This window comes from Chrysochloris asiatica, unplaced genomic scaffold (genome assembly GCF_000296735.1).
Source record: "Chrysochloris asiatica unplaced genomic scaffold, ChrAsi1.0 scaffold00116, whole genome shotgun sequence".
Taxonomy (NCBI): Eukaryota; Metazoa; Chordata; class Mammalia; order Afrosoricida; family Chrysochloridae; genus Chrysochloris; species Chrysochloris asiatica.
In genome coordinates this window covers 9,160,294-9,185,044 of record NW_006408634.1, presented here as the reverse complement: position 1 = coordinate 9,185,044, position 24,751 = coordinate 9,160,294, and the positions used below count along the sequence as shown (strand labels likewise).

The 24,751-nt window shown below is 50.9% G+C and overlaps 1 protein-coding gene across 1 annotated transcript in view; it reads left to right on the top strand.

Annotated features, from left to right (window-relative positions):
* DHX34 (DEAH (Asp-Glu-Ala-His) box polypeptide 34) overlaps positions 1 to 24,191 on the top strand; it is a 36,875-nt gene extending 12,684 nt beyond the window's left edge. Inside the window, exons 3-16 of the mRNA XM_006868238.1 lie at positions 1,341 to 1,598; positions 4,381 to 4,483; positions 8,543 to 8,760; positions 11,071 to 11,245; positions 15,759 to 15,952; positions 16,514 to 16,615; positions 17,433 to 17,675; positions 17,872 to 18,045; positions 18,334 to 18,451; positions 20,856 to 20,962; positions 22,415 to 22,693; positions 23,354 to 23,530; positions 23,621 to 23,759; positions 24,061 to 24,191. Coding sequence (XP_006868300.1) covers positions 1,341 to 1,598; positions 4,381 to 4,483; positions 8,543 to 8,760; positions 11,071 to 11,245; positions 15,759 to 15,952; positions 16,514 to 16,615; positions 17,433 to 17,675; positions 17,872 to 18,045; positions 18,334 to 18,451; positions 20,856 to 20,962; positions 22,415 to 22,693; positions 23,354 to 23,530; positions 23,621 to 23,759; positions 24,061 to 24,191 — 2,418 coding nt within the window. The remainder of the gene's footprint in view (positions 1 to 1,340; positions 1,599 to 4,380; positions 4,484 to 8,542; positions 8,761 to 11,070; positions 11,246 to 15,758; positions 15,953 to 16,513; positions 16,616 to 17,432; positions 17,676 to 17,871; positions 18,046 to 18,333; positions 18,452 to 20,855; positions 20,963 to 22,414; positions 22,694 to 23,353; positions 23,531 to 23,620; positions 23,760 to 24,060) is intronic.
* Positions 24,192 to 24,751: the final 560 nt, after the last annotated feature.

The following is a 24,751-nucleotide window of genomic DNA, read 5'->3' as shown; positions in this document are numbered from 1 at the left end:
GAGTGGTGGTTTTAAATCTTGGTGGTTAAAAAAATATTATTTGAAAAAATCAAAGAAAACTAGCACCTAGAAGTCCTATTTTGTCCCTATCCAGTTACCTTTGTGCCGCCATAACTAAAATGCTATAAGTGGATGACTTCAACAAGCATAAATTTATTTTCTTAAATTTTGGTGGTGGTGGTGGTGTGTGCTGTGGAGTTGGTTCCAACTCATAGTGACCCTGTACAGGGTTTCCAAGACCGTAAACCTTTATGGAAGCAGAAAGTCTCGTCTCTCTCCTGCGGAGCGACTGGTAGATTCAAACTGGTGACCTTGCTATTAGCAGCTCAGTTCATGATCCACATTTTAGGAACTAGAAGTCCAAATTCATAGCACCAGGCTCTGAGGGGGACAATCCTAGTGTCTTTAGCTTCTGTTTCCTGGTTCCATGGAGGTCTCCACAGGCCTTGGCATCTATCTTCCACAAAGCTCTGCTTGCTTAAGTTGTTACTTTGATATTTTGTAAGAGATTGACCCAAGATACACCCTGCACTAATACTACCACATGAACATAACAAATCCCAAATGGGTTTATAACCTCAGGATTTACAATAACTGTGGACTTCTGATATGGTGCTATAGGATAAGCAGTGGACTGCAAGGTCGGTTTGAACCACAAGGTTGGTGGTTCAAACTCACCAGCTGCTCCTCAGAAACTCTATACAGGGTCTTTATGAATCGGAACCAACGTGATGGCACTTAACAGTAACAACAATGGAGTTTTGGTGTGGCACTGTTGGATAAACCCGTCGTCACTGCTAGTCGCAAGATCAGTGGTTGAAACCCACCAGCTACTCCTTGGAAACCCTGTAGAAGGTTGCTAGAAGTCGGAACCAACTAGACAACTTATAAAACAGCAGTCCAGTCCATAGCACTTTTGGTCCTTCCTCCTTCAGTGATCCTGTTTGAGTGGTCCATGTGTTGTCCTGGTGGCATTGCAGGATAACAGCTGGACTCCTAAACCTAAAGTCAGTAGTTCAAACCCACCAGCTGCTCCACAGGATAAGAATAAGGCTTTCTTTGGGGTCCTGGTATGGTGCTCTGGGATAAGCATGGTCTCCTAACCGCAGGGTCTACAGTTCAAACCCATCAAGCACTCCTTAAAACCCTAGACAGAGTCGCTATGAGTGAGAACTGAGTGATGGCACTTAACAACAACAACATGTGTTGCCTGAGGGATGTGTGCCTTTCCCGTCAGCCTGCCATCTTCCCATCACTGGGCCATCTGCTGGAAGCACCCCATGCACTGAGCTGGAGGTGACAGAACTTGCCCCTGCTGGCCGGGGACTGTCTCCTCACAGGTTGTGTACCAGCCACCACCGGAAGTGGAACCGACAACCGCTAAGTCAGAGAAACTGGACCCGCAGCCTTTCCTGAGGGTACTGGAGACCATCGACCACAAGTACCCGCCTGAGGAACGGGGCGACCTCCTTGTCTTCCTGAGCGGCATGGCGGAGATCAGCACCGTGCTGGAGGCCGCGCAGACCTACGCTACCCACACACAGCGCTGGGTGGTGCTGCCGCTACACAGCACCCTCTCTGTGGCCGACCAGGACAAGGTGCCCTGTGGGTGGAGTCACCCTGTAGGCCAGGGAGGGAGGGGGGCTGTGCAGATGGAATCTCTCTCCTCATTTGGATCAGGAAGGAGGACTCCCTGATGAGGAAGAAGGCTTTGAAGGACTTGAGGATTGAGATTAGGGGAGAGGGAGAAGGGCATTTTAGGGTGTGTGTTGAAGGGAGCATTTGGAACATCTTATTGTTGTGACTCTGGGTGCCGTTGAGTTGATTAGGTTCACGGTGACCCTGTGTGACAGAGTAGAACTGCCCTTTAGCGTTTTATAGGCTGTCATGTTTTGCAGCTTCTTCGGTATTTTTCAACATTGCATCTTCCTGATGGGAGCAGATCACCGGGTCTTTCTCCTTCAGAGCTGCTGTGTGGGTTTGGATCACCTAGCATCTGGGTGCCTAATCCTGTGCGCCCAGAGCTTCTAGAGCAAAGGTGTAGGAGTGGGTGGACGTGCATTGGCTATGGGGGAAGGACTTCTTGGCTAGAACCAATTCAAACAAACCCACCGCCACTCCTGAGTCAATTTCAACTCATAGTGACCCTAGAGGACACAGTTAGAACTGCCCCATTGGATTGCCCAGGCTGTCCTGCTATTGGGACTCCTGGGGTGGCACTGTAGGATAAGCACTGGGCTGCTAACCACAAAGTCGGTGGTTCAAATCCACCAGCTGCTCCTCAGAAACCCTATACAGGGTTGCTAAGAGTCGGAACTGATTCAGTGGCATTTCACAACAGCAACAACTGCTAACCACAGCGTTAGTGATTCAAACCCACCAGCTACACCTTGGGAACCCTATGCTGGGTCGCTATGAGTTGGAAACAACTTGGCAACACTTAGCAACAGCAGCAGTCTTTCGGGAGCAGATGACCGTAACCTTTTTCCCTTCGAGCAGCTGGTAGATTTGAACCATTGACCTTATGGTTAGCATCCCAATACTTAACCCACTTCTCCCCCAAGGCTCTTTGTGGCTGCAACAGGAAGCTGGCAAGTGGATGAAGAAAGACCTGTGGGCCTCTGCGTTAGTTATTTGTTACTGTGCTTAGAGCAACAGTATAGTTCTGTAATCTTGCAGAATTGCTGTGGCTCAGGGATCCTGGGAGTGACTCTGCAGTGTGCTTCGGGCTCAGAGTATCTCCTGGGGTTGCAGTTAGATGTCAGCTGGGGCCACAGTTGTCTGAGGCTGGACTGAGGCAGGAGGGTCCCCCCTTAAGATGGCTGGCATGCCAGCGCTGGCTGTTGGCTGGGAGGCCTCAGTTCCCTTCACGTGGGTCTCTTTGGGCTGCTTGAGTCTCCTCCCAGCATGGGTCCTGGCTCTCCATCAGATGTCTCTGATGACCTAGACTGGGAAGTCACAAGCCATCTTGTCTGCAGACTCTCCTAAGTGATTCGGTATAGTTGGTTTAGCGGGAAGGTACTAGGTAAGGACGTGGATTTCCGGAGCGAGAATCACTCAGGGCCACCTTGGGTAGGATCCGTTCAGGTCCCACTCAGTGGTTTGTTGGTGGAAGAAACAACCTCTGACCTAGGGGATTGGGACCCAGGGGACGAGGGGATTTTCAGAACTGGGATCGGAGAAAACCAGAGCCTTGGCAAGGGGTGGGGACAGGGAGACACACTAGGCAGGGTCAGGGTGCTGGCCAGGGTTCTGCTGTCTGCTCACCTGGTGTCCTTATGTCCTCATGGCAGCCTGTCTGGAAGACTCTACTGTTTTCTAGATTTTTTTTTTTTTTTTTTAATTTTTATGGTATATTGTCCCATTTGACAAGTGGGAAAGAAAGCAAGGCTCAAGGAAGTACAGATATTTGTGTGAACTCACACAGCTATGTAATAGCAGAGCCAGGCTTTGAACCCCCGTCGAGGCAGACAGACTTTATATAAAGGGCCAGAGTAAACATTCTCAGCCTTGCAGAGGGTCTCTCTCTTTTAAGGACCCCTGGTGGCCCCATGGTTAAGAACTAGCTTGCTAACGGAAACCTTGGCAATTTGAACGCCCAGCTGCTCCGTAGGAGAAGGATGGGGTAGTGTGCTTCTGTAAAGATGACAGCCTGGGCAAGCTTAGGAGACAGCCCTCCTCCGTCCTGTAGCACAGAGCAGTGACAACAACAGGTTCTCTGTTGTAACTCTTCACTTCTACTGTTGGAGTACCAAAGCAGCCACTGACTGCAGATGAGCATGGTTGTGTTCCAATAAAACTTTATTTACAAAACAGGCAGGATTGGCCCCTGGACTGTAGTTTGCTGACCTCAGCATGCTTACTTACTGGTCTGGGCTAAGAGAGGGGCTTGTGCAAAAATCCTGGGATGAGAGGATGACGGGGCAACTGGGGTAGTACATGCAGTACATGTAGTTCAGATGTCCCCAGAACGGGCTGCCAGGAGAGAGGGGACTGGACCACCCAGGACCTTGAGGACCTCGTGCAAGGAGCAGGGCTTTGTCTTCCTGTTACTGGGAAGCCATGGAGGGGTTCTGAGCAGTGTCAGGTTTGTGTTGAAGGAAGGAGAGTGAGACAGACTGGGGACCAGGCGGGAGGCTGTTGGAATGGGAAGGAGGGAATCAATTTAAGAGATGGTCACAATGTTCAGATGTGACTATGGGATGGAGGCAGGGAGGGTCCCATGTGTGTGGCCCAGGTGAGGAGTAGATGGTGGTGGACCACCCTGGAGGTAGGAGGGACTGGCTCAGGAGAAGATGCTGAGGCTGCTGCAGACACATGCATGTGAGGTGGCCAGGGGGCCCCTGGGCACAGATCAGCAAAGCCCCCATTCTCTCACAGGTGTTCGACATGGCGCCGCCTGGAGTCCGGAAGTGCATCCTGTCCACCAACATCGCAGAGACTTCAGTCACTATTGATGGGATCCGCTTTGTCGTAGACTCTGGTAAGGGCTCCCTGATCCCCACCCAGAATCCCATGCACCAGAAGGAGTGTAGGGGCTGGAAACATTTTAGACCAAAGCAGGAAGTAGGCAGCCTATGGGGCTGAAGGACATTTGTTGTTGTTTTATGTCGTGTGAAGTCAGTTCTGACTCATAGTGGCCCTGTATAGGGTTTTCTAGGAGCAGTTGGTGGGTTTGAACTACAAAACTTGTGGTTAGTAGTCCAATGCTGATCCTGTAGCATTTAATTATTTCTCAAAAGGTCTAAGCTCGTGTCTACCTCAGGACTGTTACTGTTTTCGCTGCTGAGAGCCGTGTTTCTCAGGATAGCCGCACAGCTTGCGCCCCTGCCTTATTTTACACTAAAACCAAACCAAACTCAGTGCTGTCAAGTCTGACTCACGGCTAACCCTGACCTTCTGTCGGTGCCGCTTAAAGTCAGTGTCTCCCTGCCAGAGAAGTCCTTGTTGTCTGTCTTTACCTGTTGTCTAAATGACTCCTCTTTTCCTGCTGTCCTCCCTTCTCGTGGAGGCTGGTTTATATCATCTATTGTCTGACTGCCCAAACAGAATGTAGACTAGAAAGTGCACTGGTCAGGAGATCCTCAGTATTACTGGCTGTGCATGGGGGTCACGTGCTGACACTGTCTGTACATCAGTTTGCTTATATGCAAAACGGAGATATTAAATCCTAGAGAAATAAGAGCCGCAACATAAACAGACTTACGCACACCCATGTTCATCGCCGTACTATTCGCAGTAGAGAAAAGAATGGAACAGCCTAAATGTCCATCATTGGAAGAATGGATAAATAAACTGTGGTACAGCCACCTGCTGAAATACCACGTCATATTAAAGGATGATACTGAACCTGTGACACACCTCACAGCGGGGATGAACCTGGAGGAGGACATGATGCTGAGTGAAATGAGTCAGTCACAAAAGGACTGAGAAAAAGTGACGAAAAAGTTTTCACACTAACAAACATTGTTGGCTATCAGGAGTGGGAGGGGAGGGACGGCAATCACTAACTAGAGGGTTGTTGTTAAATGCAGTTGAGTCGGTTCCAACTCATAGCGACCAAAAGAACAGCTGGTGAGTTTGATCCGCTGACCTTGTGGTTAGCAGTCCAGTGCTTATTCTGCAGCAGATACATATTAATTTGGGTCGAGAGGAAGGCAATATGTAATAAGAGAGGTCAGCGAAAAATGAAGAAGGCCCAAGAAGACACTGGGAGGAATGCAAGAGTCAAAAAAAAAAGAGAGAGAGAGAGAGAGACAGAATAATACAGTCCTGCCTTAGCTCGTGGGGGTTCAGCAGGCTGGGAGGCTTGGGTGCTGAGAAGCGTGCCTGGCAGAGGCAGCATTCAGTAAATGCTAAAGTGGTTGCCGTTAAGTTGTCTCCCAATTATGGAAACCCATGTGTGTCCGAGTAGAACTGTAACTATGCTTCCCAGGGTTTTCTGTAGATCACCAAGCTTTCCTTCTGAGGTACCTCCGGATAGACTTGAATCTCCAACCTCTCGGTTAGCAGCCGAGTGTGTGAACTGTTTGTACCAACCAGGGACTTCCTGGCACATAGTAGGTGTGTCATAAATACTTGTCGGATGACTGAGCCTGTGAATAAGCAGAGGCATGGAATGAAAGACCTCCAGACTGATTTTGTGAAATTAGTCACAAAAGGATAAATACGGTATGAGACCACTGTTGTAAAGAGTTAAGAGAAAGTTTTCATTATAAAAGAAAAAATTCAGTGGTGGGAAGGAAGAGAAAATTCTTCACTGGCTAGAGGGTAGAAATGTTAAGGCAAAAGAGCTGATCAGAAAGTTTCATAGGTCGGTCGGTTCTAGAAGACAAAGTCAAATATTACAACGAAATGTACAAAGTCCTGGAGTTAGAAAACCAAAAGGGAAGAAGACGAACAGCATTTGTTGAAGGATTCTATGGGCAAAATATTGAATGATACAGAAACCATCAAAAGAACATGGACGGAATACACAGAGTCACTTACCAAAAAGAAATGTTCAGTGTTCAACCATTTCAAGAGGTAGCATATGATCAAGAGCCAATAATCCTGAAGGGAGAAGTCCAAGGTGCATTGAAAACTGGCAAAGAACAAGGCTCCAGGAATAGATGGGATACAAATTGAAATCTTTCAACAAACTGATGTAGCACTGAAGGCACTCACTTATCTATGCCAAGAAATTTGGAAGACAACTATGTGGCCAAATAACTGGAAGAGATCCATATTTGTGCCCATTCCAAAGTGAGGTGACCCAGTGGAATGCAGAAGTCATCTGATAATATCATTAATATCACATGCAGGTAAAATCTTGCTAAAGACAATACAAAAATGACTGCAACCATACATTCACAGAGAACTTCTAGAGATTCAAGCTGGATTCAAAAGAGGACATGAAATGAGGGATATCATGCTGACATCAGATGGATCTTGGCTGAAAGCAGAGAATACCAGAAAGACGTTTACCTGTGCTTTATTGACTACGCAAAGGCTTTTGATTGTGTGGATCATGACAAGCTATGGACAACATTGCAAAGTATGAGCATTCCGGAACACTTACTTGTGCTCGTGAGGAACCTGTACATAGACCACGAGGCAGTTGTTGAAACAGAACAAGGGAACACTGAATGGTTTAAAATTAGGAAAGGTGTGCAACAGGGTTGTATTGTTTCACCATACTTATTCTGTGTGCTGAGCAAATAATCTGAGAAGCTGTATTATATGAAGAAAAACGTGGCATCAGGATTGGAGGAAGTCTTACTAACAACCTGTGATATGCAGATGAAAGTGAAGAGGACTTACTAATGAAGATCAAAGACCATAGCCTTCGATATGGGTTGTACCCCAATGTAAAAATGACAAAAATCCTCACCACTGGACCAATAAACAACATCTATATAAATAGAGAAAAGACTGACGTTGTCGAAGACTTCATTTTGCTTTGATCAGCCATCAACACTCATGGAAGCAGCAGTCAAGAAATCAAATGATATATTGCATTAGACATATCAGCTGCACAAGACCTCTCAAAAGTATCGAAGAGCAAAGATGTTAATTTGAGGACTAAGGTGTGCTTGATCCAAACCAGGGTATTTTCAATAATCTCATGTCAAGTGAAAGTTGGACAGTGATTAAGAAGACCACAGAAGAATCAGCACAATTTAGTTATGAAGTTGGAGGAGAATATTAAAAGTACCACGGACTACCTAAAGAACAAACAGATCTGTGTTGGAAGAAGTACAGCCAGGGTGCTCCTGGGAAACCAGGATGGCCAGACTTCATCTCTCATACTTCAGACATACAATCATGAGGGACCAGTCCCTGGAGAAGGATATCTTGTTTAGTAAAGTGGGGGGTTGAAGAAAAAGAGGAAGACTGCCTTGAAGATGGATTAGCACAGTGGTGGCATCAGTGGACTCAGGCTTAGCAATGATTGTGAGGTTGGTGTGGGACCTGACGGTGTTTCTTCGTTCTCTTGTGCATAGGGTCGCTATGAGTGGTGCCAACTTGATGACACCTAACAACAATAATAAAAACAGAGGGTAGATACATGTTAACTTGGGGACAGGGAAGGCAATACACAGTAAGAGGGAAGTTGGCAGAGGAAAGATGAAGGTAGCAGAACACATAGGGAAGAGTGCAAGAGTTAAAGTGAATAGAGGTAAAATACTTTTAACTGATGGTACCTGGAGGGGATTGCAGTCATTGTAATGAAACAAAGTATACGATGTTGAATGTGAAACTGATGATCAGCTCTGTAAACCTTCACTCAGTTCATGAATAGAGACAATTGTCTAGCCCCATGGATTAGGAAATGAAAAGACTGATTGACATGTGAGAATTGAAGCTTCCTGAGGACAGGGACTTGCCCGTGTCCCCGGCCCTTAGGAATAGCTCTCTATGGTTGTTGTAGAATAAAGGCATGAATGAAGGAGGCTGTATGTGAATGAAGAGATAGGATGCCAGACACAAGGAGGGTCCTCCATGACTGCTGCACCCCGGCTCCCTTCCTTAATGGCTTCTCCTACCCTCTGTCCCCCAGGGAAGGTGAAGGAGATGAGCTACGACCCGCAGGCCAAACTGCAGCGGCTGCAGGAGTTCTGGATTAGCCAGGCCAGTGCTGAGCAACGGAAGGGCCGCGCTGGCCGAACAGGCCCCGGCGTCTGCTTCCGCCTCTATGCCGAATCAGACTATGATGCCTTCGCCCCGTATCCCATCCCAGAAATCCGGAGGGTAGCCCTGGACGCATTGGTGCTACAGGTGAGGAACGGGTAGGGGAAAACAGTGCTGTGTCCTGAGCTCTGGTTGTCAGGGAAGCAGTGGGAGGTATTTAGACAGTGTCTTCCAGGCCCGGGATTTCATCCCTTCCAAGAGTCCGACTCCATGTGGTTGGAGGGTTGCACCCCAGATTCACAAGGTTAGGGAAGAACCCTGCAACATAATCAGAATGTGTTCAGCAAACCCAACAAGAAGTGAACAGGTGAACCCAACCAGGGTTTCTCAATATACTGGATGTCCTTAACCCCTAGTATCTCAGTTAGTGTAGTTTACATTAGACTGCGGAGAAAAGCCGGGCCAGAATGGCAGACACACAGGATTCTAGTTCTCAGGTTGGCTGACAAAATAAAGAAAGCCAAACCCACTGCTATCAAGTTGATTCTGACTCATAGTGACCTGTAAGACAGAGTAGAACCGCACCATAGGGTTCCTGAGACTGTAAATGTTTACAGGAGCAGAAAACCTCAGCTGTCTTCTGTGGAGTGGTTGGTGGGTTTGAACCGTCGACTTTGTGGTTAACAGTCCAACATTTAACCCACTGTGCCACCAAGGGTCTTTAGTCATAAATAATGTTAAGTGTCATCATGTCAGTTCCAACTCCTAGTGACCCTATATAGGGTCTCTGAGGAGTGGTTGGTGGGTTTGAACCACTGACCTTGTGGTTAGCTGTCTAGTACTTATCCTACAGCACCATACCAGGACTCTTGGTGGTGGTGGTGGTTACGTGCCGCTGAGTTAATTTTGACTCATAGTGACCCTGTATAGGGTTTTCATGGCTATAAATATGTAAGCAGAAAACCTCATCTTTCTCCCACAGGTTTGAACTGCTGACATTCTGGTTAGCAGCCTAACTCATAATCCACTATACAACCAAGATTCCTTAGTAATGAGTAATAATGAAAACAAAATAAGATAAAACAACCCCAGTCTAGTGCTTACCATATTTTTATGCAAATAAACTGTATATATATATTTTTTTTTCAAATACCTTGATTTTATTGTATCTCAAAAGTTATTCTCTTAAGGCACACTACGCTGACATGTGGCTTCATGTATAACAAAGGGAGCCCTGGAGGTCAGTTTGAACCGGCTGATGGTTCCAACTCACCAGTCACTCCTCCGAAACCCTATACAGGGTCACTGAGTTAGAACTGGCTCAATGGAACTTAACAACAACAAATATAACAAAGAGAATCCTGTTCCCAAATGGGGTCATATCCACAGGTTTAGGGGTGAGGAATTAAAGCACACATTTTGGGAGATCCAACTCAGCTTGTAACAGTGGGAGACACTGGCAGAGCCCCCAGGCCCTGTGAGATTTCTCTCCTTCACAGTCCTGGGCGCTACCAGGCCAGTCTTCACTGCATCCAGCCACCCACCATGTGGCTATTGTATGCTCTTGTCAGGCCCAGCCCTGGATTGTTTTCCTGATACCACTGTGTTCTCCCCACGCCCACGGTCCCTTTGGGCCCCTGAATGAATGGGGTGCTTCTGGTTGCAAGTGAAAGAAAAAAACCACCCAATCCAAACTATGTTAAATAGAAAAGGGGATTTTATTCATGTATCCACATCCTGTAGCATCGCTAGGAGAATCGACTCCATGGCAGTGAGTTTTTTGGAGGGGTTGGTGGGAAGCCTCAGCTTAGGGACAGTTCACTCAGGGACATCTCTGTCCCTTATGGATGGGCTAATTACAGGCAATAGAAAAAGTAACCACCCATAGCTTGGGGTTTCCATCGCAGAAGGAGTACAACCAGAGAGGCTGCCAAAACTCCTCTCTTCCAGCTCCAGATTGAAAAGTCCCAGGAAAGACTCCGATTGGCCCCATCAGGTTATATGTTCATTCTGTAATGAGTTGCTTTGACCAGGGGCTGAAGAACCATGATTGGTCCAGCCTAGATCATGTGCTTACTCCTACCTGGCCAGAGGGGGGTGGGGTGGGCAGTAGTGCTGAACAGGCAGACAGACAGTGGCTCCTCCAAGGACCCCTGGTGGTGCTATGGGTTAGGTATTGAACTGCTAACTTCAAGGTTGGTGATTCAAATTCACCAGCTGTTCTTCAGAATAAAGATGAAATTGTCTGCTCCCATAATGATTGATAATGTCAGAACCCTGGTGAATAGGGCGTTGAGTTGGCAATGACTTGCTGGCTGTGGGTTTGTTTGTTTTTACTCCACACAACAACACTTCCAGCCTTGACAATTGATGTTAAGTATCACAAGTTTGTGATTCCTGAGGTACAGTTCCCATACCCCCAGTTTCATTTGTATCCTGTTTCCATTGTCATTTCAGATGAAGAGCATGAATGTGGGGGATCCCCGCACTTTCCCCTTCATTGAGCCCCCACCCACAGCCAGCCTGGAAACAGCTATTCTCTACCTCCGAGACCAGGGGGCCCTGGACAGCACAGAGGCCCTCACCCCCATCGGCTCCCTGCTGGCCCAGCTGCCTGTGGACGTGGTGATTGGTGAGGAGCCCTCGGGCATGATGTGGGCCCTGGGGATGGGTGCAGGGCACCTCTCACTCTTCCTTCCCTGGGTCCTGCTCATTCATTTACACATACCATGAGTGCCTCTCTGCCAGGATACAGCAGCAACTGAGTAAAAGAGACAGCAGTCCCCACCCTCCGGGAGCTCAAGTTCTAGGAGGGACCAAAAACTAAAATTCCAGCTCATGGCGGCATGATGTGTGTCAGAGTACAGCTGTGCTCCGTAGGCTTTTCAGTGACAGTTTTTGAAAGCAGATTGCCAGGACTTTCTTCCAAGGCCCCTCTGGTGGGCTTGAACTTCCAGTCTTTCAGGTAGCAGCTGGGCACATGAATCATTTGCACCACCCAGGGACTTCTCAATAATACGAGTAAGCACAGTAACTAGCAAGTCAGGAAGTGGTGGCACACTCCACTGATAACTGCAGAGTTGGCAGTTCGAATCCACTAAAGATTACCACCATGAAAACCCTCTGGAGAAGTTCTACTCTGTCTTCTAGAGTCTCTGTGAATCGGAATAGATTCAGACAGCCAATTTTATAGTAGGTCAGAATAAGAAGAATGCAAAGAAAGGGGACAGGAAGGATTGGGCAGTTTGTAGTTTATGATAGGGGCTTTGAGAGGGTACCACTTGTGCAGAGAAATGCAGGAGGTGAGGGTGGGAACCAGGCCCATAGTTAGAGCCGTGCTGGCCAGTAGATATGTAGACAGAGAACTCGAGCCTCTGTGTAATTTAAAACTTCTAGCTGTTGTTGAGAGCTGTTGAGTCCATTCTGACTCTCAGTGCCCCTGTATAGGGTTTCTAAGGAGTGGATGGTGGGTCTGAACTACCAGCCTTGTGGTTAGCCGTCCATTGTCTCCAACAGTGCCACTCCAGGACACATTAAAAACATAACAGAAACAAGAGACATAAATTTTGAGGATCACATTAGTTTTCTAGAGGTGCCATAGCACAGGACCACAAAGTAGGCGACTTACAGCACCACAATTACATTGTTTCCGCTCTGGAGTTAAGTGCAGTCAGGCTGTCATCCCTGTCGATTCCTCCCGGGGGGCTCTGCGGGAGAATCGTGCCTCCCCCCAGCTCCTAGTGGCTCCCGGCAGTTCTTGGCCTTCACTGGCCCAAAGTGTGCCTGCTTCTGACGTCACATGGCTGTGTTCCTCTGTGTCTGTTCTGTCCTTTTATAGGGACACCCCTGGGATTGAATTCGACCCCACCCTTCTGCAGTATGATGTCGTGTTAACTGATGACATCTGCACAGACCCTGTTTCCACACCAGGTCATGTTCACAGGTGTAGGGTTAGGACTGCAGACACCACATTTAGAAGTTAGATGTGGCTGGAGATTTCTGATTTGGAATTCCCTCTTGAGAGTAAATGAAGAAGAACGCTAGTGGTGGTGGCTGTGTGCCGTGGAGTGGGTTCCGACCCATAGCGACCCTGTACAGGGTTTCCGAGGGTGTAAATCTTCACTGGAGCAGAAAGCCTCATCTTTCACCCACAGAACAGCTGGTAGTTTCAAGCTGCTGACCTTGAGATTAACAGCCCAACTTGTAACCTCTGCGCTGCCTGGGCTTTGCCGTTTTGTTGTGGTGAGCTGTCCTGGAGTGCGCCCGCCCCCCGCCCACTCATGACGATCCCACGTGGAACAGAATAGAACTGCTCTGTCGGGTTTCCCTGGCAGTCATCTTTACAGAGCAGCTTTCCAGTCCTTTTCATCCACAGAGCAGCCCCACCCCCTTTTAAGGTTAGCAAGGGGCCCTGGTGACACAGTGAGTTAGGCATTGGGCTGCTGACCAAAAGGTCAGCAGTTCAAACTCATCAGTCCCTCCTTGGGAAACAATGCTTTCTGTTCGTGTAAAGATTTATAACCTCAGAAACCCTAAGGTGCAGTTCTGCCTGTCCTGTGGGGTCATTATGAGTCAGGAGGGTTAGCAGCCGAGCGCAAACTGCGTACATCACCCAAGCACCTTACTACTACAATCAGCCATGTGAATGCCGGAACCTGGGTAAACCAGAAACCTGTCAGAGAGGAAAACTCACTAGGAACGTATGAGGTAGGATTCTTAACAGAGAGTGGTCAGCACCTGTCAAAGATGGAAAACTTAAAACAAAACCCAGGAAAGCCAGGCCTATTTTGAATAAGTCACATTAAGACAGCCTCCACTATTTGAATTCCGCGGCATCTAGCTTATTTATGGGGCGTCTGCTGGGAGAAACAAGCAGGTGGGTTAGCCCCAGACTCTGGGGTCCTGGGATTTTTACAGCCTAGCCCATCCTCCCCACCCCCCTGCACAGCCAACCCAGCTCTCCCCAGTGTGTGTTCATGGCCGTGGTAATGGCAAAACCCACCTAAGTCACCCTAGCCTGTCCGGAGGCTCACTGATCCAGGCTGTTCCAGCCAAGTTCTCCCAAGTCAAGCCTTCAGTCTCTCCACCAACACTTCACAACTCCCAGGACACTCCCCAAAGGGCACAACCCCCCTGAGCAGTTTTTCCAAAGCACTTTGCTCAGTAGAACCTTCTGCCCTATCATCCCAGCACTCTGGAAAGATACCTGGTAGTGTAGGGGGCTAAGCATTCAACTGGTACCACATGGTTGGCAGTTCAAATCCATCTACCGCTCAGAATGAGAAAGGTTGGTCAGTCTGCTTCCATAAAGATTGACAGCCTTGGAAACGCTGTGGGGCACTCCACTTTGTCCCATAGGGTCACTGTGAGTCAGGGTAGGCATATGTGACTCGCTTTCTGAATGAGGAAGGGGACGGTCACAGAAAGGCTGCCTCTCTCCTGGGGTCATGGGGCTGGAAGTGTCTGCTGTGGGTGTGGGTCCCAGCGCTTCATGGGGAGACACTAAGGGACATACTTTGAATCCTCATAGCCACCCTGCGGGGACAAGTGGATGCTGCTGGTGGCCTGACAGTAGGGAGGGCACACAGTGGTAGAGGGACAGTGCTGGAAGCATTGGGACAGGACCCAAGGCCTGGTGGGCAGACTGACCTTCACTCTTCACGTGAGATCAGTGGCTGCCTGGTCAGCTGCGGGAGCCTGAGGGTCGGGGGTGGTGGTGGGGGGGATCAGACCCAAGCTGCACAGCCAATGTCCACAGGGCAGGCGGGCCAGGGTGCAGCATGCCAGCGGCCAGCCCTGTGTGGAGGGGCCACTGGAGCAGGGCGTGCCTTGATTCCCGCTGCCCTTCTCTCCTCCATCTTTTCACCCTTCCCCACTGTCATCCCTAGGAAGTGTGAACTCACCCCCCCACACACACACACACACACACAACACAACAGGGATGGCACTGAAATGACCGCAGAGGATGCAGTGAACAGGCCATGAGAGGGCCCAGCTAGGCAGTGGTGCCCGTCACCCAGTTCCTTAACTCATCAACTACACCACCACCACCCCACCACCACCCCCGCCACCACCTCAGCTGCCAGTCATTGTGGCAAGTGGCCTGCCATTGGGTAGAGCAGGGCTCTACTGTGACCAATGGGAGAGGGAAGAAGCTGCCTATGTTGTGGGGGTGGGGCCACCCCCTCCAGCCACAGGTGGGGGTGTCTTCATGAGTGACATGAGGGACACCTCTCCGCCCCCTCCTTTCTTCCTCTCCCCTCCCATTTTCATTTCCTTCTCATTTACTCATCCTTTCCTCCTGAACTAAAGCAAAGGTGGCAGCAAAAGGTCTGCCCTGAACCAGGCACCCAGTGGAGCACCCACCCCGTGCCAGAGCATACCATCCCCGCTCCCGCGAAGGACATGCCCTGGCTGGAAGAGAGAGACTCATCTGGGCAGGTCAGATGAGTGCCAGGAAGGACCAGGAGGGGCACAAGGGAGGATGCTCACTGCTGCCAAGGGGATTCTGACTCATGGTGCCCCTCCTCCCCCTACAGAATAGAACCTCTCCAGCGGGTGTTCAAGGCTGTGACCTTTCAGAAGCAGATTGCCAGACCTGTCTTCTGAGTCGCTTCTGGGTGGGTTCAAACTGCTCACCTTTCAATTAGGAGTTGAAGCACTCACTTAATCCATGCATCACCTAGGGACTCTTCCGTACAGTGTTATTTGTTGCTGTTAGTACCAACAGTCATTTCCAACCCTGTACAGGGTTTCCTAAGAGTGAGTGATGGGTTTGAACCACCAGCCTTGCCATTAGCAGTCCAGTGCTTATCCTATAGCGCAGTAGAACAAAGCGGCCTTGTACAGGGTTTCCAAATGAGCTTGAACCACTGACCATGCGGTTCAAATGACTTTGCAGTCCAGCTCATTAACCCACAGCCCCACACCAGGACTCTTCGATAGTGCAGAAGCCTGTGGTTAAAACAGCCCCAACTCTGATTACAGACAGGGAAACTGAGGCCCTTCTCCGGGTCACATGACCAGGAAGCACAGCATCCATGTTTGAGCCTGGTCATCTGGCTTCCTTGGTGGGCAGAATGGAGGGAGGTGGCGACTGTGGGACCTCTGGGACTGGGAGTTATAGCTCATCCCTCACCCCACAGGGAAGATGCTGATCCTGGGCTCCATGTTCCGCCTGGCCGAGCCCGTGCTCACCATGGCCGCTGCCCTCAGCGTCCAGTCACCCTTCACTCGCAGCGCCCAGAGCAACCCTGAATACGCAGCGGCCCGGCGGCCCCTGGAGAGTGATCAAGGCGACCCTTTCACACTCTTCAATGTCTTCAACACCTGGGTGCAGGTGGGGCTGGCCACTGTCTGTCATTATACTTGGGCTCCGGGCCTCCCCCAGGCCATGGCTCCTCCACCTGAGGTACCCCCCCACTTCCACAGGGACCCCCAGAGACAGCGCACATCCATGTGTGACTGTCTGCCATTCGTGTCCTTGGGCTCGGGGTTGTGAGGAGCCTATAGTTTGAGTCCTGGTTAAAACCAGTGTCACCTGGAGCTAGCCCACCCGTCACAGGCTGACTGCTTCCTGGCCCCTCACTGAGTCTGGCCCTGCCCTCACAGGACTCCCAGTCTAGGGGGAGACAGACCCAGGTGGGTGGGGCTGGGAGAGCCCTGGGAAGGCACCTGACTCCACCTGGGCATTCAGAAGGGCTTCCTGGAGGAGGGGTGTTGGGGCTGAGCGCAGGGAGCAGGAAGAGAGCAGGAGATCGCTGAGGGAGGTCCCACCGTTCCTCAAGCTGCCTGGCATCCTCACATCAGGTGATGCTCACTGTCCTGCCTGCAGGCCTAGAGGCTGGGAGTCCAGACTACGGGCCGTGGTCTGACACCATGTTTATTCATTCTCATTCAGGTGAAATCTGAACGGAGCCGAAACTCACGCAAGTGGTGCCGCCGCCGGGGCATCGAGGAACATCGGCTCTATGAGATGGCCAACCTCAGGCGCCAGTTCAAGGTCAGGTTCATGGGCATGGTGGGTGCAGAAGTGTGCTTGAGAGGTGTGCACTCCAGAAAGATCGCCACCTCCCCTCCCCCCCCGCTCCTCTGACAGTGACAAGACCAGAGTCCCCCACCTGCCCTGGCCCCTCGGCTATCTCCCATGACAGCCAGGGATTGGGGGTGGACTGGACAGAGCCAAGGCGTAAGACTCCAGGAGAGCTTCCCCGAGGAGGCAAAGTTAGCTCATCGCTGCCCACCTCAGCACAGGGGAGAGCGTTGGATCTGCTGTCCCACAACTGCCTTTGAGGGCTGCCTGGTGACACCGTGGCTAAGTGTTCCTGCTAGGTGCAGGGTCAGCGGCGGGTTGGACCTACCAGTTGCTCTGTGGGAGAAAGATGTGGCAGTTTACCTTCGTTTAGATGATGTTGGAAACCCTGGAGGGCAGTTACCCTGTTCAAGGGGGCTGCTAGGAGTCAAAAATCCATTCGACACCAGTGGGTCTGAGTGTGATGTGCCTAGGAGTCCTTGGAAGAAGCCTGGTTAGCAGTCCCACCTGAACCCACAGCTCTACCAGGGCTCCTCGGGTACTGGGGCTGTTGTGTGCCGTCATTTGTTTTTGACTCACAGAGATCCTTGTGTAGGATGTCCAAGCGACTGGTGGGTTTGAACATCTGACCTTGCAGTTAGCAGTCCAGTGCTTATCCTACAGCACCACACCAGGACTTGGGGAGGGCTCCCTATTTTACATCTGAGGAAACAGGAAGGAGCGGTTGCTTGCAAGCCTCCCTCCTCGCCCCAGCCTGCCATCCCTCACTCCGCCTCACCGCCCCCAGGACCTGTTGGAGGACCACGGGCTGCTGGCAGGGGCCCAGACCCGGAGGCCTGGTGACAGCTACAGCCGACTGCGGCAGCGCCGGGAGCGCCAAGCGCTGTACCAGCTGAAGCGCCAGCATGAAGAGGGTGGGGGGCGCCGGCGCAAGGTGCTGCGACTGCAGGAGGAGCAGGAGGGCGGCTCCAGCGAGGAGGACGGGGCTTCAGCCAGCAGGGCTGCCAGCGACGGCGGCGTGGACATCCAGGTGCTGGGCTCAGGGATGGAGTTTACCAGACCAGGGACACAGCCCTGTCCCGGGGTCTGAGGGGACACAGCTCTGCCCCGGGGTCTGAGGGGACACAGCCCTGCCCCGGGGTCTGAGGGGACAGGCCCTAGTCCCCAGAAGAACTCCTTAGATGGGAACAGACCCTCAGGACCCCCACTGTCCTCTGTTTCCCCAGGATGTGAAGTTCAAGCTCCGGCACAACCTGGAGCAGCTGCAGGCAGCCGCCAGCTCAGCTGAGGATCTGACCCGAGACCAAATGGTCCTGCTGAAGCTGGTGCTGGGCCGTGGCGTCTACCCACAGCTGGCCATTCCTGACCCTTTCAACAGTGGCCGCAAGGACTCAGACCAGGTGGGCCCTCCTTCCTGCCCCCCTCACCTTTGTTTTGTTATTCAGCACATGGGCTAGGTTCCTGCTCTGCACCCCACTTGTGCTGGAGACACGGTAGTGACCAACACAGTCCTGGACTTGCACTCCAGGACAGTCCTCAGATGGAAAAGGCTTGGAGTGGGTGAGCCTGAAGGCAGAGGAGCCCCTGGAACCAGGCAGAGTCAGGGAGGGCTTCCTGGAGGTGTCACCAACACAGGAAGTAGGTTGCGGGCCTCGCTACACAGCATGCACCTTGCCTTGCCTCTACAGATTTTCCACACGCAGACCAAGCAAGGCACCGTGCTGCACCCCACCAGTGTCTTCGCCAGCAGCCCTGAGGTGCTGCACCCGCAGGATCCCGAGAGCAGGGCTGGTGACAGGAGCCGAGGTACGGGAATCTGGGTGGTAGGCACTCCCAGCTCTGACTTTGTTGAGGTTGCCACCTGGAAACTACAGGCAGGGTGCCTTGGGCCAGTCCATCCCTACAGGGGATGCAAACTGACCTGCCCCACTGGGCCTTCCCAGGGTTGTGAAGGCCGGGCCTGGAGCTCTGTGAACTTCCGCTGTGTCCAGAAGGGGCTCTTGAGGCAACATAGCAATGTTCTAGCAGCCCGAGTCAGGCCACTGGCTCTACAAGATTCCAGAGAGTCAGCGTGTAGCCGTGCTCAGGGGCATAGGCCTATGTGCTGGGGTGGAGCCTTCCAGCCAGTTGTCCCATCAAGAGGGCGTTTTTGACACACGCACCCACACACGCACACACCTCACCTTGGCACTAGTGATAAAGCCTCAGGTGGCATTTGCAATCCAGGTGGTTGAGATGATGCGGTTTTGGGTGACTGTGACTGTCCCGGGAGCTTGTCCCCTGGATGAGGACTCAGCTCAATCAACTTTCACAAGGGATCATCCTGGCAGGTCTCCAAATTTCATCAACTCCCCACGTCACTGCTGTTCCCCAGGGCACATAGCCTGAGCAGAATGGAGCTTTGCCTGTTTGGGGCTTTACAGAATGGCACCCTACGGTACCAGCTCCTTGGTGTCTGGGTGCTAGAGGATTTCCAAGTACAGCTATTCCTCACCCGTTGACTCTCCTGCTCTCTGACAATTCACGTGTATGAACACCATAAACGAGCTGCCATCTGACTGCATGTTAAGAATGAGCACCTGCAGAGCAGAGGTGCTGCCTATGCTGGTTTAAGCTGACGTGATCACCCTGGCTGGGCAGTTAGGCAGTGATGGCGTTTCCCTCACTTCTGTGATCTGATGCAGTCACCCTCCATTTCCGTGTAACACCCAGTAAGCAAGAACTCTCCACCCTCCCACCCTGTAGCCCCTGGTAACCTTTGGTCTGCGTTCTATCTCTGTGGTTTGCTACTTCCAGACGGTTCATGTAAATGGAATCAGACACTGTGTGGCCTTTTGTGCCAGACATCACTCAGCATCACGTTTTCATGATGCACCCATGTTGTAGCGTGTTCCCAGACTTCATTCTCTTTAGGGATGTATAACATTCCATGTGTGTTTATCCGTGAGTCTGTGCGTGGTCGTTTGGGCTGTTTATACCTTTTGGCAGCTGGGGATTGTGTTGCAGTGACCATTGGATTGGTGGACTAGTTGTCTTGCCCAGGTTTCTCAGCATCCTACAGCCAGAGTGCGTTGAGCCATCAGCGTGTTGTCATCCTTGTTTTATCTGCCCATTTCTCATTTTTCTTTTCACTGAAACATTTTAAAATTTATTTTTGGAGGCAATACACACAACCAAACACACACCCCTTCATGATTTCTACATGAACACTTCAGTAGCATACGGCACACTCACACTATTTCTACCCATCTTATTCCTTTACCGCTGAAGTAAGCTCTCTGCCCCTTAGAATTCTCATCTTGGCTTTAGATGAAGTTTTGTCAGTTTGAACTCCTATAGATACTTCTTTACAAGAGCACACGCTCAAGGCAGACACTGAGTGAAACTACTATTTAACATTGGCTTCATGGGATTGTTTTGGGTCAAGATTTAAAGATTATTTCTGGGTGTTAGATTTAGGGGTTCCTCCAGTCTCAGTGGAGCCAGTAAGTCTGGTTTTCATGTGAATTAGAAATTCTGTTGCACAATTTTCCTCCTACTGATCAAGATCCAGTTCTTGGGTTCTTGATCAAAGCATCCCATAATGGTAGCCAGGCACCATTCCTTCTTCTGGTCTCATGGTAACAGAGGCCGTACCTTATTGGAGGCAGTTGGACCTACCGCCCATTTCCAGCTCTGATTCCTGGGTCTCATCCTTCCTTTGCTGGGACTGTTTTTTTATAGCAGATCCCAAACATGATGCCATTTGTTGCTGTTGTAACTTGCCATCGAGTTGGTTCTAACTCATAGCACCCCTGTACAGGGTTTCCAAGGCTATAACTCTGGGCAGGAGCAGGAAGCCTCATCTCTCTCCCATGGAGCAGCTGGTGGGCTTGAACCACTGACCTATTGGTTTGCAGTTCAGTGCTTAGGCTGCAGAGCCACTGTATTTAGTAATTACCAGGACCATTTTGACATTACTTCAGTGCTATGATCATTACTTCAGTGCTATGATCATTACTTCAGTGCTATGATCATTCCTACAAAGTTACGGATGGTTCCTGACTACCATATGGCACCACATTCATATTCACTACGGCAGAGTCTTTAGAACAAATCAGTTAATCATGATGCACATGAGCAATTCTTCACCTGGATGTCTCAGGGGGACAGGTGGGAGTAGGGTGTGGCTGAAAGAGGTGAACTTAAGCCCTCCTCTTCAACCTTCCAGAAGACAAGGACAAGATGAGCAGCAAACACCAGCTTCTCACCTTTGTCTCCCTGCTGGAGACCAACAAACCCTACCTGGTGAACTGTGTCCGTGTCCCTGCCCTCCAGGTGAGTGCCCACCCAAACCCCCATTACCCCACCTCCTCAGTGTGATAGCTGAGAGGGGCCGCCTTCCGTGAACTACGGTGTGTCTCAGTCTCGGAGATCTCTGAGAGAAGGAGTATGACACAGGCGGCGGTGGGGTTTGTGTGCTGTCGAGTCGGGTCTGACTCTAGGGACCCTGTATATAGGGTTTCCGAGGCTGTAAATTGGAACGATTGGTAGAGTTGAACTTCTGATCGTGTTGTTAGCAGCCCAGCTTGTCATCCACTATGCAATCATGGATCTTTGTGTATGATACAAGGGGCTTTATCGCCAGCATTCTGAAGCCTCAAGTATGTGTGCCTGTATGCAGCTATCTATACATGTACTTTTATGCATATTGTTAAGTGCTGTTGAGTTGGTTCCGACCCATAGTGACCCTGTATAGGGTTTCCGAGGAGCCACTGGTGAGCTTAAACCGCTAACTTTGCAGTTCAGACGGCCTCGCAGTCTGGCGCCTTAACCCACAGCGCCACACCAGGACCCCCTGTATGCATATTTATGTATATATATTAGAGTCCTGGTGTGGCGCTGTGGGTTAGTGCACCGGACTGCAAAGCCTGTTTGATCCGAAAGGTTGGCAGTTGAAGCTCACAAGCTGCTCCTCAGAAACCCTATACAGGGTCGTTATGGGTCGGAACCAACATATATATACATACACGCATTTACACATATACATTTGGAGTCCTGGTATAAAGTGCTGGACTGCAAAGATGGTTCGAACAACAAGGTTGGTGGTTCAGGCTCACCAGAGGAGCCACTCAAAACAATCCATGCATTTACATACATATAGATGCATTTACATGTAATTTAAACAGTAGTAAATTTACATACACATATATTTCATATTGTTGTATGCCAACTTTGCAGTCTGACGCATTAGCCCACAGTACACCAGGACTCCATACACTTACATATAAATAAGCATTTATGCACGCACACATAATTTACATCCATACAGCAAATACATTTTCATATGTGCATGCATATACATTTGTGAGTATATGTTCATCTATACATGCATGTATGTGCATATACATGTGTGTGTACATGTGTATGCATGCGCATATGAAAATGTATTTGCTGTTTGGATGTAAATGTGTGTTCATAAATGCTTGTTTATATGTAAGTGTATGGAGTCCTGGTGTGATGCTGTGGGTTTATGTGCCAGACTGCAAAGCTATTTGAATTGCAAGTTCAGCAGTTCAAACTCAACAGCTTCTCATTGGAAACCCTATACAGGGTCGCTATGGGTCGGAATCAACTCAACAGCACTTAACATATATGTGTATGTATGTGTGCATATATATACATATATATGTGTAAATGTGAAGTACTTGGCTGTGAAGCAGAGATTGGTGGTTTGCACCCACCCGGCACCTTGGGAGAATGGCCTGTTGATGTCCTTCCCCTCCCCAGTCCCTCCTGCTGTTCAGCCGCTCCCTGGACACCAATGGCGACTGCTCCCGCCTTGTGGCCGACGGCTGGCTGGAGCTTCAGCTGGCAGACACCGAGAATGCTGTCCGGCTCCTGGCAGCTGCTCTGCGGCTCCGAGCCCACTGGGAACAGGCTCTGGACCAGCAGCTGGCCCGCTGCACCCGGCCACGGCTGGAGGACGACGACGAGGAGGCCCCTACAGTCGACCGCAAAGTGGTGGCAGCTCTGAGCAGGGACCTGCTGCAGTTCACAGCGTCCAAGGTACATGCCACTGTGGCCAAAGGGGCCACCCACCATGGGTTGAGACTCGGAAGGCTGACTTCACCCTCTTCAGAGGGCAGCACACATTTGGGGGCTCAGCACTCCTGCCAGGGCACACAAAGGTAGAGCCAGCTGTACACCATATACCCCACAGATGTTTATGAAGCCCTTTCTGCACATGCGCAATTTACTGCCCCCTATTTCACAGTTAAGGGCCACGGGATGGGAGAGGGAGGGGAGGACCTGGACAAAGCAGACTTGACTCCAAACCCTCACCTCTCATGGGGAGGAGAGAGCTGCTCCTGAATCTCCTGCCTCTGGGTGGATGGGGAGGAAGGGCACGCCCAGATGACACCTAGAAAAGTGGGTGGCCTTGAGGACAGGGGCAGGTCCCCAGCCAGCACAGGACTGGGGAATGAGGCTGGGCTGGAAGGGCAAGGAGGCCAGACTATAGGACAGACAGGATGTGGTCCCATGAGGACCAGGGGAGGGGTCTGGGAAAAACAGTTGTCATGAGGAAGAGGGCATTAGACACTTTGGTCATGGATGTCTGAAACAGTGTTGTAACTGGTTCCTAGAACTGACAGCTTGCGGGGAGCACGTCAGGTATGGCTAGATCTAGGTGCTCTGATGGTGCCTCTATCTCATCTGTTCCCTTAGGTTCCCTACAGCCTCCGGCGGCTCACAGGGCTGGAAGTCCAGAACCTCTATGTGGGACCCCAGACCATCACATCTGCCCCTAGTCTCCCCAACCTCTTTGGCAGTTCGACCCTGTCTCCCCACCCCACCAAGGGGGGCTACACAGTCACTGATTTCCTCACCTACAACTGCCTCACGGTGAGTATGGAGCCCACCCTGGCTGCTCAGTCTGGGGGTGGGCAGTGGGTAGGAGCAGGTGATCTGGTTCTAACCCTCGCCCTGTTGCAGAGTGACACCGACTTATACAGTGACTGTCTCCGCACCTTCTGGACCTGCCCCCACTGTGGCCTGCACATGCCCTTCACGCCCCTGGAACGCATTGCTCACGAGAACACTTGCCCAGATGCCCCGCAGGGCAGCCCCCCAGGTGAGGACACTCCGCTCCTGCTGCTGGCTGGGGCCCCCCCTGGCCAGGACCTCCACGTGGTGTCACTTCCTTTCATTGGTCTCTGTCTCTCAGTCTCTGCGTTGCTGGCTGGGCAGAGCAGGGCACACTGGGTCACAGCATCTGCCACAGTTCCAGGTTGGCTGTGGGGAGGGCTTGTCTATCTCTGTAGGCCCCTGAGCACAGACTAGCTGGCAGACATGTGCTCATGCGTGAGTACAGTAATCAAGGAAGGCTTCCTGAGCCACACTGGGCAGCTCTCACCCTCTTCCCACCCCCTCAGGTGCTGAGGAAGCTGCTGAGCCCCTCAAGAAAACGTCAGCTCTGCAGAGACCCTACCACTGCGAAACCTGCGGAAAGGCCTTCCTGTTCACGCCCACCGAGGTGCTAAAGCACCAAAAGCAGCATGTGTGAGCAGTGCAGGAGCCCTGAGACCTCGGCTCAGATCCCAGTCCAGAAGGGGGAAACGTGACTGTTAATAAGCTCTTCTCTTCTGGCTCGGATCTTGAAACCCCCAAGCTGCAGCCCCTGATCTCTTGGCACCCCCCTCCGGAAGGCCTGGCTTTCATTGGACCTGCTGCAGGACAGGGGAGTTACGGCTAGTGAGGGCGTCTAGTGTATCCTGACTCACTCGGGGGAGCAGAATCCTAGAGCCCCTGATGACTGGTCTCCACTTCCGGTCAATGAAGAACACCCTGGTGGCACAGTGGGTTAAGCATTGGTGGTGGTGTTAAATCTTTATGGGAGCAGAAAGCCTCCTTTTCTCCCACAGAACAGCTGGTAGTTTCGAACTGCTAACCTTGAGGTTAGCAACCCGATTCATTAACCACTGGTACCAGAGCTCCTTAGAGCTCTTTTAGCTAACCGCTGGTGTTTGGTATTTTCAAACACCACCCCAAACTCTGCTCCCGTAAAGCTCTACAGCTGGGGAAGCCCTATACAGGGTGGCTAGGGTTTGGTTGGGTTACCTTGTA